General features: G+C 32.9%; 1 protein-coding gene and 1 long non-coding RNA gene across 12 annotated transcripts in view; one reads left to right on the forward strand and one right to left on the reverse strand.

Annotated features, from left to right (window-relative positions):
- Positions 1-207: 207 nt before the first annotated feature.
- On the forward strand, positions 208-2,441 carry LOC108974647. Of its 2 annotated transcripts, none has more exons than XR_001993809.1 (4): positions 208-292; positions 345-542; positions 1,739-1,958; positions 2,015-2,441. It is a non-coding gene; the product is annotated as an uncharacterized LOC108974647 (long non-coding RNA). The 2 variants fall into 2 exon arrangements; XR_001993810.1 differs by having other exon boundaries at positions 2,043-2,441.
- A 3,759-nt stretch (positions 2,442-6,200) lies between these two features.
- Positions 6,201-15,004, reverse strand: part of LOC108974649 (glucose-induced degradation protein 4 homolog) — an 18,624-nt gene continuing 9,820 nt past the window's right edge. The window contains exons 1-4 of one of the 10 annotated variants that reach the window (XM_018942624.1): positions 14,341-14,364; positions 10,194-10,356; positions 9,972-10,139; positions 6,201-7,110 (exon numbers count right to left, since the gene is read on the reverse strand). In XM_018942624.1, coding sequence (XP_018798169.1) covers positions 6,814-7,110; positions 9,972-10,139; positions 10,194-10,337 — 609 coding nt within the window. In that variant the 5' untranslated portion in view covers positions 10,338-10,356; positions 14,341-14,364 and the 3' untranslated portion in view covers positions 6,201-6,813. Of the gene's footprint in view, positions 7,111-9,971; positions 10,140-10,193; positions 10,375-10,559; positions 11,378-12,889; positions 13,037-13,228; positions 13,249-13,277; positions 13,295-14,168; positions 14,365-15,004 lie in introns of those variants that run through there. The other 9 variants (XM_018942619.1, XM_018942620.1, XM_018942617.1 and 6 more) reach the window with 9 other exon arrangements.

Below are 15,004 nucleotides of genomic sequence, written 5' to 3' on the forward strand. Positions count from 1 at the left end.
AGTTCCTTTGCTAGTAGGAATGCTGCGGTGGCTTGTTTGTAGTAACTGCTTATTTTTTTCACCGTACTGCTATGTAGTTTCACTTTTTCACTGCACTTGCACTTGTGCACTTTTTAAAACTTTTTTTCTCTGTTATTATTTTTATTGACAATTATGTTTTTTGACTATGTTATAGAAAATTTAATAATATTTATTTTCATTCAAGTCTAAAAACATTTCTGAATAATGAAAAATTGTCTCTAACTTAAAATCTCAAATTTAGAGACTTGAGACTGCATCACAGAATCGCAATGTGAGTTTCGCGTTGAACTTAAAGCTTATGCAAATTTCAAATTCTCTTAAAGGAGATTGACCCGTCAGCATACTAGGCTACAACTTGCAACAAAATAGATCGGATCCCGCTATTAGTCATTTGGAAATATAGAGGCAAGGAATGTGAGAATACGTCAATAAATTTCCCTCGGTACACTCGTAGAAGGACAAGACAGCAACGTCAACGTCAAGCTGCTAATATCACAAGAAACACGATGTTGTACCATAAGGTTAGTAAGATTTATTAAACATTATTTTTGATTGTGCACATATTGACCATGAATCTAATAAAATTTGCCGATATTGAATCGCCTCAAAGAGAAATTTGAAGATAGTGCGTAAGTTTTTAATATTTATTCAATAAAATCTTTTCCAAACTAGAAAAATTTAATAATTAATAATATATTTAATATATTATTGAAATTTCATTCAGGCACACTTATTTCCTCGGTATATCCACTGATCTACGGATGTGGTTGTTAACCTAGCTGTGGAGCTTTTATCAAAGTTACCAGCAGAAGAAATGCCGAAGCATTTTTATTAATGAATATGACCCAATACAGGACATGTCTATACCGCAGCATGTGGTGAAGATGGCCTTCAGGAAGGATACGCCAATAAGACTAAAAAGGGTGGAAGTCATGGACACTTGTGAAAGACATTTTAAAAATTATATTTGTATAATGTATGTTACTAACTTGCATATGCTTGTGCTAGTGACAAACCAGTAGAAGCTCGAAAGAACGAGAGGGCGTTTTTTATTTCATTGCCATTGTAACTAGTTATCAAATAATAAGCTAACGAACAATTTGTTTTGCTTATTGTATAATTCAAAATAATTAATGGTGTTCTGCGTAAAAATTGCAGAGTCTCGCTGCTGTATAGGTGATAAACTTTTTTGTGCTTAAGCTTTTTTTCTTTCCATTTACTTTGAGCGGTAACAGCCCCGGGCTTCAGTGTTCACATGGCCAGATAGTCTTTCCATAGGAGACTATATTTTTTGATTGATGCTGCAACTGAGTCAATTCCGAAATCGCGTTCAAGATCGTATCAAGGCGCATTGACGGCGCATCTTAAACTAGAGCTTGAGTAGCCGCAAAGTTGTATCCCATGAGGCCAAACTGATATGAACACCTGCTTGTAGATTATAATTTTGTGGTTTGTAAATAAAGCAGAGCTTCTACCAATAACCAATTCATATTTCTGAATTTTAATTATGCATCTTCTTTTTTTCTTTTATACATGTATTGTGATATGGTATTTGCACATCATTTAAGTATAGACGCATATATCTAGTATTTTTGTACGTGAAATCAATGTGTACTGTTTTAGCTAAGTTTAATTTGATTCACCAATTAGCTGCACATTCAAATATTCTGTTTAAATCAAGGTACTTAACTTTAGTTAATGCTCCTTGGTACATTAGATCTGCTGACCTGCACCGTGATCTAGGCGTGAATTCAGTGGTAAATGAAATCTCCAAAATAGCAAAGTCTCACGAACTGAGGCTTAGATAGCATGTTAATAAGGAAGCCTCCAGACTCATCGAAACTGCTGGGCGAGAAATCCGGTTTAAATGCAAGAAGCCTTCCGACATTGTAAGACAACAGTAGCAGCAAATGTATTTCTTACCATTTAGCTTTTAGGTATCTCTCCTAATTAATTAGACTAGAATTGTTAGTATTTTATTTTTATATATTAGGTACAATAACCCCATTTTCTCATTTAAGCCTTACACCGGCATTTCGAATGTCCTCAACTTGGATTATATTATATATGGCCGAAAGTCATTTATTTTCGCGGAATTTTATGTTGAGCATGCACTAGCTGAGCTTGCGGTCAAAAAGCGTGGATTTAAAAGTGGTGATTTTGACTTAATAGACTAAAAACGTATTGGGAGGCCTTACTGGATAAAGATTGCTACATACACAAGAAATTCTCACAGAAGCTTTGGGAGTCACTCAAGCAACCATATCAAAACGTGTAAATGCTGTTTGAAAGCAATAGAAATAACTCAGTTTTTGCGTGATGAAGAATAGTATCCATTACGGCGACTATGAACGCAAAAATCATAGGTGAAACTTGCTTGATCAATCAAAATCGACCAAAGCCGAATTTTTATAATATATTTAAATTATTCAATACTTATAGCTTTAAATTAATTAATTTAAAAAATTAAATTAGTACAAACTGTGTAAATATTAAGAATTAGCAGATTGATGTACTTAGTATTGTAAATTATACAATGTATAATAATATAAATCCATATACTATATAAGGTATTTACATTTATTATAGTAAATATCATTCATAAATTTTGCCAAAAAATTATTGTAAGAAAGAATGCTATTTTAAAACAATTACTAAAACTTTGTAAAAATAATTCTAAGGAAAATTCATTTGTAATGTATATATAAATGGTAATATTTAGAAACCAATACTAAAAAATTTTAAAAATAGAAAGGAAAAATATAACTGTAATGTTTGGACATGTAAACTTAAAAAAAATTAAATAAAAGCAAATGAAATGAAAATTTCAATGAAACAAACAACATATCGACCGGTTTTCTTTTACTCGTTGATGACCATAACATTAACCAAACAAACTATTTTCAAAAAGAAATGGCTAATCAAACAAATAGCCAATGAAACAGATGCTGTTAACCGATGAGAAAAGATAGTTTCCCAACATAATTTGCAAATTAGAGAAAGAAAATATAACATATGTAGCATTTGCTCAAAATGAATCAGAGAGCGCGAGTGAGCTAATCATACCGACTTATAGTGAAAGAGGAAAAATAATTACTTTTTTCCGAAGCTAAAAATATTAATAATGAATGCATTATTATTCGATAAGTTAGGATAACAATGTTAATTACTTATTGATAACCTATCGGTGACCGGTTACCTAAGTTTTACCCGTCTTGTGGGGTACAGCTCCGAAAAGGAAAGATACCAAATGTCTATCCCTCAGATGAAGTGGAGTTTCCTGATATTCTGGAATGTCTTCAGGATTTCACGTGCCTTTACAACAATTACAAATCTGATTAATGCCGCCCAATAAATTACAATGTGCGTTCCAAAGTAAACAGGACTTTTTGAATCTAGCGCCTCTGGTACGCCATCTATACGTCGATTCTATGACGTTAGATTCTGCTATCTTCATCGATTGTCCAGTGAGAATTTCATGACATTTCATCGATTGGAAGTTATTGCGTTGTAAGTATCACTTTGTATGTGTTATCGGTGCGAAAATGAGCTTCGAACAAAGAGCCAACAACATGTTTATGGCCGTGGTTGCCTATCCCATAGCAGAGTGCACGAGTGGTTTCAACTATTTCAAAGTGTCCATGTGGGCCAATCAAAATCCGTGATCACCGGAAATTCCATTGATACTATGCGTGAATTCATAAAAAATCAGCTCAAATCATCATTGAAATTCATGGAAATGGAATTGAACATCTCATAAACATCGATTTATCTCATTTTCACCGAACATTTGGGCTTACGAACGGTGTATGCACGGTTTGTTTTGCACAAATTGACTGATGACCAAAAATTGCTCAGAATCCAACATTCGAAGGACGATTATTTGAGCAAAAATCACATTTTAACCATTAAAAACTCCCCATATTCACTCGATATAACACCGTGCTATTTCTTCCTTTTCGGAAAAGTGCATTTGCAATGAAATGAAAGCTTATGCAGACGTAGAAGCCATTCACAAGGCTTGCAGCGGCATACTAGCCAACGAGCTAAAACACTCATTCAACATGCTTTTGGACCATGCAAACGGCTGTATTGAATCAGTAATATACTATTTTGAATAAAATAAATTGATTTTGCCGAAAAAACATTTGCTCTGTTTTTTTTGAAGTCCTGTTTACTTTAGAACGCACCTTGTATACATCGATAAATTTTGCTACCTAAGTCGTCAGTGAGGGTATTAATTAAATTTGAAACTATGAAAAGTAAAGAAATCGTGAATAACGACTTTAGAATTTAAAATATTCAGGTAAACAATTTCGATAGAAATGGGTTATGTGCTCATAGGGCCGATTCTCCAGATTATTAATATGCACTTATATTTTTAAAAATATTCCCGATTAAAAATTCAAAAATTTGTATTGACACATAGTATTTCTAAATGTTTCACTAAATTTTTTCACATTGTATGATTAAATATGCACTCTAAGCATTGAAATAAGTTCACATTTCACATTTATTTTGTTATTTTTTAACTAAATGTATTAATTTAAAAATCACTTAGCACACTAATTGTTGAAAAGGTGAGATGGTTTACAATTATGAGGAAAGCCAGCATTACCACATCTTAAACACCAAATATTAGGTTGTCAAAAAAGTCTTAGGGTATTTCTTGCGGTATTTTTATTGAATTTTCAATTGTTCATAAAACTTTTTTCATGACTCATGCCCAGTTCTTGACCGATGCTACGGCTGCTATAATGCCGGTCTCTTTCGACCAATTCAGCGCATCTTCGATCACCTCTACACCAGAAAGAAAACGTTGAAACCATCKTTGTGCGGTGGAAATGGAAACTGTATCGGGTCCATAAACTGCACAAATTTTATTGGCTGCTTGAGATGCATTTTTGCCTTTGTCGTAGTAGAACTGTAAAAGATGCCGTATTTTCTCTTTATTTTGCTCCGTGTTTGCGACGCTATAACTCACGAACGACTTGAAAGAAACGACAATCAATCAAACACGTGTTAGCGTGAAATGAACTTTCCAAAAAGGTATATTATATTATATATATAAAAACTAGAACTACGCGCTCTCAGCGCCAACTAGCGAAAATACCGCAAGAGTTTTTTTTAATAATAATAAAGATTTTCATCAACATGACATTTATATTTATTTAATAAACACAAATAATTAAAACGCTATGATAATATTATAAAATTTATATCGTTGTAATATAACATTGTTTATATTACCATTTTATATTATAATAAGATCATGTCGCTCTAAAAAAACTCTTCTCGAGCCAATACCCATGGCGACTAAAGTGCTTTCGCGTAGTATTACTTTCTGCGTTGGAGGCTTACGGCCGCACAAACATAACCCTGGTCGAGCCAATACCCGGGGTAACCTAAGTATTTTATTACGTAACATTTTTATATAATATTACTTAGTTGTTTATTAAATTTAAATACATAAGAAAATATCCATATGAACGGAAAGATTGCTTATTATTTTAATTTGAAATATAATTTATAGACACCTGTTTTTAGTAGAGCTAAACAAAGAAAGATGAATTATAGCCAAGAAGAGAAATTTCAGAAAATTACTTATTATCATAACGCAGCGCTCCATTTCATCATAATTGTTAGCACATAAATGATGCTCACTACGAATGTAAATGTATTAAAATATAGGTTTCATACTTATACCTGCAAAACCTGCAAAAACTGGAAATTGTTAATTTCTTTAAATTATTAAGTGTGTTAAATGTAGTGAAATAGCTTGTTAAAATGTTCGAAATTTGGGAATTTTTGTACTTTAAAGTCGAACGGTCGGTATAAAACTATAAACTTTTTACTGCAAACAAAAAAAAATTGTTCGTTCATTCCGTTCCAAAGATATTGTATTTTTTATGCCATACGTTTTAAGAACGGTAGGGTTGTGGTTATTTAATTTTTTACTTATTTTCAAAGTGCATGGAGAAGTACTAAAAATTTTTTCTCTAAGCAAATTTGGTTACCGCTTCCCCCATCTGAAATACAAACGCTCCTTGAATATCATGGAACACGTTTACAAAGTTTCATTGAAATATCTTAATTTTACTCGCTTGCACGGACGATCACCCTGATCAATTATATTATTAATATGTATATCGTCACCTAAAATGCAAAATAACGAATCATCAAAAAAATCGAGGTTGAGTGTTTTATTGCTTATGATTCACTACATCATATTACATATGGGTAGCATTTTCGCCTCCACTATCTGATATAACCAAAACTCATATTTTATTTTTATGAGTGGTTTCTATTATATCATTTTTCCTTCGCCTGTAAACTTATGAAAATTGATGTTACGTTATTTTAGATTTTAGGTAACGATTATGTCTCCATATCTATCTCGATGACTATTATACTTTGTGGAACGAGAGTGTAATAAAGCATTTACTTTAATTATATTCCGAATATTATAACTCCAAATTTTAAAAATAGGCAAGATTATTTGTTTGGGTATACGATTACGTTTACCGCACGGCCACATTACTGGCGATAGTATAAATACACTATAGAAATGTAACGTTATGCCGACTTCTGTTTAAAAACAACTGAGCAAACTTGATTTCGTTGATTATTCTATCTTTTGTATTATGCACTGTTGACTAAAGAAATCCTGAATATTATTGGCTGAGAAGACAGAAATAATAATAATTTATATACTCAAATTATATAGAATTATTGTTATTAGATAAATATCTATTGTACATATAGCTTAACAAATAAATTACACGATTAATTTTATCTAAATTCGTACACTTCTGAAGAATTTTCTGGTATGTGTTCTAATTCAATAGATTGATATAGCTCTGATGAGCGGTGATAATAATAACCTTCTACTCTGCCAGTAGATTTTATAAAGCAAATATAATAAAATCCAGCGAAAGACGCCCCATTTATATCCTTTATCGTATGATCTGGCACTAGGAAATGTTCTTTCCATCGCATGAATACATAGTCGCTATTCGCCAATTTTTTAAAGTCAAAATTATCTGAATTAAATGATTCTTCATACTCAGAAAAAGCGGCAAATTTGCTCTGAAAATAGAAAAAGGAAACAAATAATAATGAATTCCATAATGAAAGTAAATTTTATTGTGTCTAGTTGATTGAGGATCCCATCAAATTCGAAAGAGTCTTATATGAAATATTGTATTATATTAGCTGGCCTCGATTAGGATAGGCTTCTTCACAATGTATTGATTTAAATTCCAATCGATATCTTCAATGCTATCTTGCTTTGCATATTTTAAATACATTTTTATTATTATAAATCATTGAGATGACAAATTAGAATACGCTTTTTTTATTTTCTTGTATTTTTAAAACTTAAGCCTTAAGACCAATTATATTATTTTATAACAAGTAAGGATGGACTAAGTTCGGGTGCAACACAACATTATATACTCTTGCAACGTTCAAGAATCAAAGCCAGGGAAAACTTTAAGGTGTAAAACCAATCATATAGAGTAAAGTCAGCTTCATGTTCAAAAATCATGATATTCGTTATGTAGGCTGGGCTAAGTTTTCTCTTAAATTTATCTATCCTAAACACAAGGATACACTGTGAGCAAAACACGCTTTCTTATTTTCATTGGGATAATTCATATATTGGCCAATATATGCGGTACAAAGTCACCCCGAAGTTCGAAAATCTTTATATTAAATATATATTTTTTAACATACAGACACACCATTATAAGAGGATTATCCCTTAGTTTGTTTAAATCTCACACATTGACCGGTATTTTCCTTCCGGGGCCAAATATTCGGTATCTAGGGGCGTGAACAGTTTTTATTGGTTTTAAATAATTTATAGTCATAAGGTGGCACACACTAAAAACAATATTCGTGCAAATTATATTAATTGCTTCTTGATTTGTGTACTGGAAACTGTACGAAACACCTGGAATTTAAATATTGTGTATAACTTATTAGAAGGCGGGGCTAAGCCCACATTTTCAAAAAATTTTGTCCACAGGTGCCCCTTACTACAGCGATACTCTGTACCAAATTACAGCTTTGTAGCATAATTTATTGCTTAGTTATGACACTTTATTTGTATTCGGTTAATTGCGATTTGTGGGCGTGGCTGTGCACAGTGGTCGGTCTTGTATGCAATCAGCGGCCAAAAATACTTCCACTGTCTACTTAAAAGTGAAACTTTTGCCAAATAATTTTAAAATCTCCCTCTCCCGTTTCCCACTCCGCCACCCCCCGATGGTAAAAAAATTTTCATTAATTATTTTGAATTAAAAAAGTTGATAAACGAAAAAAGGAATTTTTTAAATTATAATTATTAAACTAAATCAAAAACTGATTTTAATTAAATTGATTTACTTTTGCATGATACTTTCTGACTGGTGATGAAAGGATCTAAGCTAAAAGCAATCGGTTTAGCAAGTGCTAATTTGTAGCGATCCGTTAGTTCTTTCGTGTATGATGGAGTCGAACTCACCAGATTCTTGTGAAAGCTCTTCAATTGAAACTGGTGCATATTGAATAACATTGGGAGTGCGAATTAAAATGTTACGGACTGAGAAGGGAAAATAATACCAGGAGTATTTTGAAGTTAATTTCGTTGCAGGATCTCGCACAAATATGCATTGAGGCTTGATTAAACTGATTCGTTTTGAAATTGAATTCAAACAGGACGGCCATAGCGTCCTGTGTGATGAAAAAAATATATAAAATATGCACGAATATTCATACAAAAAATGGATAAAAAATAACACACAAAAAATCGCATGCCTGGTAGAATAACATTAATAATAAATAGAGTTACAAAAGGTTGCAGCTGAAATCAGAAGCATAGGCTTAGAAAACATTAACTAATATAAAGAAAATTGATTCATTTGAGGGCGAGACAAGGATCACAACTTTTTTATACCTTAAATCGATGTATAAAGAAAAACATACCACTCAAAAGGGTATTTATAAAACAATTGTTTTAAAATAATAAAACAACATATTATTATATAAAAACCACTTTGTTATACATATAACATATACCTCTATTCTCAATATTCATTTCGATTTATGGGGATTAAGGACGATTTTATATTGCAATTTAATTTATTATAAGAGATAATTTTTAAGCTATTTTCACTGCACAGTCCGTGTTTCTGTAGTCTCACTTCCCTCGCTTTTCGTTGGAATGGGATAGAGCAAAAATGTATTTACCGTTAGTTTCGTCGGTTTTCTAAGAAATAGCTTTGATACAAACAGTGGTAAATTTCAAACTTTTATTTTTTATTTTTGGGCCATGAAATCGACCAGTGTGCAGTGGTCCGATTACGACCATCTACGAGCTCGAAACTTTTTTGTACTAAGGAACCCACATACCACAAGTTGAATCAAGATAGAATAGTAATTTTTACACAAGTTACACCTTGCGCGTATGGACCGACAGACAGTCAACCGGATTTCAGCTTTTTAAAAAGTATCACAACACTATTGTACTTGCGACAAAAGACTAAGGTACAATTTGTTCGATTCGCGGAAAATTAAAGTTTGGCGTATGAGCGGAAATAATACGTAACCACTAAAGTACTACTATGTGTAAAAAATAAATTAATTAAAATCCTTATTTTATACTTCAAAATGGCCCTTTGGCGCCATGATTTTTTCTAACCATCGAAACAGTATTTAAAGTAAATTTTCGTCATAGTCTTCAATGCTCGAAGCGAAACACGTTTAATGTCTCAATTGCCTAAAACGATCTGGAGCGGTCGTTTGAGTTTGCTAAATAGACAGGAGTCACACGACATTAAATCATAGTGGTTTCGGCACGATATTAGTTGAGTACATTACATAGGCATCATTAAAATTTATCTTAAATAAAACGTCTAAAAACATATATTTAATAAAAAACCACTTAGTCTAGAAATCATTCTTACCCAATGCCCTTTGTCCACATCCTCATCCGCTTCCCACTTTCTGGTTAAAAATGGATATTTCTTCGATATTATTTCTCCATCAAAAAATGTTGTCAGAGTTGGAAATTCGAAAGTCAGTCCATTAATTTTTAAATAACCACATAAAAATGAATTTTGCAAATCAATATGCTAAAATATAATAAGTAATATTATTTTCAACACGCATATATTTATTGGCAATACCTGTAGAACAACTTCCACGTCATATGAATTTCCTTGAGACTTTTGGAATCCTTTAAACTTTGATCCACTATATAACATAGTCTCTCGAATTCCATCCTGAGATGAATTGGAAGGAAGTGCTGGTATCGCATAACTTACAGGCATATTTTATAAAAAATTTTAACTGAAAATAGACGTAATACTAATTTTTAAATGCATCTAGCAATCAGAAATTATTTATGATCGTATTACTATCATTATTATTGATGTATTATTGATTTATTATTATTGGCAAACAAAATTTCACTTGTTTTTTGTGTCATGAACAGAACAAAGTGTTTATTAAGTAAGTGTTTATTGCCACAAATGCAGAAAATAGTTACATACATATTTCTTCTATCACATATAGTTTTTTGCTATGTTTTCTGCGATATTTTGCTTTTGGAGTTCGTTCACTGGGTCTTAAAGCTGTTTAGACTTCGGTCCAATCCTTTAATATTCGTGAGGCAAAAATAGCAATCTGTAACATGATTGTTGTTGTTGTAACGGCAGAATTCGGCCGAGTTGACAGTCCTTGGCCGGATAAAAATCCGGGTCCGTTCCGGTTTTCGTAGACCCGACTGACGTGGGAACATCTGTAACATGGTCTTTAGGTCCTCTCCAAATGAATGGCACTGCAGAGGGCATTTCACGATTTGAACCTTTTAACCAAGCTGTTAACAGTATTACACCAGTTTTACAACAGATATGAGGGGTCCATGCTTTGTCTTAATCCCCAACTTTAACACCAAAATAAGTAAAATTACGTTTTTGCGATTTAAAAGTTAGTTCTCCGCACACATAAATAAAACTATTGGCACTATTTACGTACTGCCTATGCATTGTAAAAATCTTAAACACAGTAATTTCAAAAACGTAAAAGGATGTGAACTCAAAAAATAAAATGATCGCACAAACGCTGTTTACTTCAAACAGGCCGGAAACCGGATAAATCCCTGATCGTATGAAAATATGAGATGATGCAAGCAAAGATTAAAGAAAATTGTACAAAGAATAAAATATACTGTGAGAGTCAAAAATAAGTAAACAGCAGTTCTATCAATATTAAAGGGTTTATAACAACGCAATCTTTAATGCAACAATAAAAAGTTGTATTACAGAATTCAAGGCTTATATTATGAGAGTTTAACTTAGTATAAATAATAAACAAAAACTAAACACAGCCAAAAATAATTCACTTAAATTAAAAATACTCTCGTTTTTTCGCGTCAAAAAAAAGTAAACAGAGTTCCGTAAAGTTAAAATACATATACWTATGTACATAAACTAAATTGATATAAGAGTCTAATATTTTGTTTGCTTTTCTTTGGACTTCAAGACCTCCGTTAATCTTCTAGGCATAGATTCTGTAAGATTTTTTGTAACTTCTGGAGAGATTTTGCTCCATTCTTCAGTCAATTTTTTTCGGTCAAGGTGCTCCCACAAATGCTCGATAGGATTAAGGTCTGGAGACTGCGGAGGGTGATCAAGAGTTTTTGGCGTTCGATATAACAGCCACTCACTAACAATTTTTGACTTTTGTTTAGGATCATTGTCTTGCTGAAAGATCCAATTCAACGCTAGGAGCGACGTCATTTTTTAAAATGTTTAAATAATCAAATTTGTTCATTGTGAATTCAATGAAAACTAAATTTCAACACCAGATGCTGCCATACAGCCCCAGACCATAACCGATCCTCCACCGTGTTTTACGGTSTTGGTAATACACTTATCATCAAAGGCTTTATTTTTGGATCGCCAAATCTTAGGGGGTTTTTTCGATCCAAATGTTTCAAATTTGCTTTCGTCTGTATACAAAATGTTGTCCCAGAAGTTTGCAGTCTGATTTATATACTTTTTTGCAAATTCCAAGCGCTTCTGTTGATTCGCCTTTGATATGTAGAGTTTTTTCCGTGGTACTCTTCCATGCAAACCGCTTTTGTACAATCTTCTCCTTATTGTACTGGCACTTTACGGATGTCTCTGCTATATCTTTTGATAGTTGGACAGCGCTTGAAAGTGGATTTGATTTTACTTCCTGTACTATTGATCGCGCTTCACAGACAGTAAGGCGTTTTGGTCGGCCCGGCCGTGGCAAATTTTCAACAGTCTGATGTTTACTGTATTTATCAATAATTTTTTTTATTGTACAATGATGTCTTCCAACTATTTGTCCGATTTCGCGCAAAGATTTACCTTATGTTTTATGCAAATCTAATATAATTTTTCGAGTTTCAGTAGTATTTTGCTTGCCCATTACAAAATATAATAATTTTGCGACTTAACATCAAAAATAACAAATGGGATATGAAAAAATATTCTTTACTACACTCACTCTCTTGAATAGTAACGGTTTCCAAATAATATTTGTCGCTTTACCAAAATAAGTATTATAAACAAACAACGGATGGCGCCACTGTTTACTTTTTTTTTGACACGATAAAACGAGAGTATTTGTAATTTAAGTGAATTATTTTTGGCTGTGTTTAGTTTTTGTTTATTATTTATACTAAGTTAAACTCTTATGATATAAGCCTTGAATTCTGTAATACAACTTTTTATTGTTGCATTAAAGACTGCGTTRTTAWAAACACTTTAATATTGATAGAACTGCTGTTTACTTATTTTTGACGCTCACAGTATATATATTTGATCTGGAGGACCTCCTCTATCCGTACATAACCATTTTAACCCCAAAATCCGGGATGCTATTCTAAATCGCAGCCACATTTTTTAGCACATAATTATGCTATTGAAGAATATATTGAAAAAATGTGGGGTGGTGTTTAGTATCGCGCCGGTTAATTTTGGCTCACCGTCACCAAATGGAAAATTTTAAACACGCATGTATGCTTAAATTATCGAACTTTGTTTTAAACGTCGACGAAAATCGGTTCACAAATTTTTGCACAAATTCACTTTAAAAAATGCTATTTTTTACAAATTTCTAAATATATGCTAGTGCATTAGTGCATTCGTCTGTTGTGCATTGTACCAAACCAATTATGGATACTCACGCACATATATTACTTATGACTTATAACCACTACTTATGTTTTTAATTACTTTTGATTGTTAATTTCTTYGTAAATCTTTAAATAAAATACACCTTTTTCTGCATTGAGTTCAATAATGCGAAAAACCAAAATGACTGTCAAATTACCGAGAAAGTACGAACAAAAGGGAATAAATTAAACCCACTTAGCAATAAATGTATGAAGTGAACGCGAAAAGGTGTTCAATGCTAAAATACTGTGGATTGCGTAGCCGGTGTTGGACCGGCCAGGGTTATTCTTTTAAAGCGCGGCCAAAGGCCGCCAGTACAGAAAGGAGTTCCGCGCGAAAGAACCCTGAACACCCCGGTGTTGGATCGACCAGGATTATTTTTTTGAAGCGCGGCCGAAGGCGTAGCCGGTGTTGGACCGGCCAAGGTTACTTTTTTTTAAAACTCGGCCGAGGGATAGATGCAATTAAATATGTATATACATTGCACTGAAACATTTTGGCGCTCTTTATTTTGATTTCTTGTCCATACAAAAATGTTGGCTGGGTTGCATTGGTTTCAGTTTGTATGGAAAAATGAGCAAAAACACCGATTTTTGGTAATTTTCAAAGGCCTCCCTAAAGGTCCTTAGGCGCTCTAGGGGGTCGAGGGGGAGTTTATTAAAAAGTTCGATCCTTCCTCTTTCCAATAAGGGGTCGGGAGGGGGGTAGCTCGACCCTGTTTTTCTCCATAAACGATACTTAACCGGCGCGATACTAAACAATCCCCAAAATGTGTTTTTCCGATTTGTAATGCATTTTACACTTATATTTTTCACTTTTATATCCACTAACACTTCACTTATTCGTTTCTAATCAGTTATATCAATTAATACAAAATATTAATAATGCAAAAATAACGCCAAAAAATCGTAACCCTATCGCCGAGGATTTCCCTTTTTTACACTGTGACACCTTTTTTGAGTCCCAATTTATAGTAAATGTTTTCTGACTTTATCTTAATATTGATAGAGCACAATATTCAATTATTAAATGCCAATATGATCAATTGTTTTAATTCTCTAATCCGTAGGTATAGCTTCCCTTACTTATTTTTAGTAAACTATTATTTATATTTAATAAGTACTCTATAATGTTCTTTATTTTCAAACTACATTAGTTACATTACATAAGATTCCCAGAAGCAATAAATATTGTACATTCTTGGTTCCTGATATTTTTTATTTATATCACGATGAAAATAAATGCATTGTAAAATATATAGACCCTAAAGCAAATATCATTTAGGAACGTAAAGCACACAATTTAATTCCCATTATTATAAAAATTTCATATTGACAAAAAGTTTCCTGTAGAGCAAATTTTCTTTACGGCACAATCATGCGTGATATTGTTTCATCTAGAGATAAAGACATAAAGTAAGACAAGATAAAAAAATATAAGGAATGCGCCGCGACCCAACCTATTATGCGTCTTCCTTGTCATCGATGGTGTTCTTGACAACACGTCTCAGCACCAATTCACAAATGTATAGAGGACATACTTCGCAAGAGAATATATGAAACCATAGTAGAGGATACCAGGACAATTCCCACGACAGCCGGTTCTACGTACCGGAATTGACTCGGATTTCATCCGACCATGGGCTGTCATTTCGGCGATCTAACCCCGTTTGGATYGGTGAATATTAATCTGTGTGTGTCGTCACTGGAGCAACTACTTGCAGCAGGGTTGCTCCTTATCCTCCTGACTCGTGCTGGCATTGAGTCCAACCCGGGCCCGGAGGAATT

Source organism: Bactrocera latifrons, unplaced genomic scaffold (genome assembly GCF_001853355.1).
Source record: "Bactrocera latifrons isolate USDA-ARS-PBARC rearing strain unplaced genomic scaffold, ASM185335v1 scaffold_573, whole genome shotgun sequence".
In the NCBI taxonomy this organism is placed as follows: Eukaryota; Metazoa; Arthropoda; class Insecta; order Diptera; family Tephritidae; genus Bactrocera; species Bactrocera latifrons.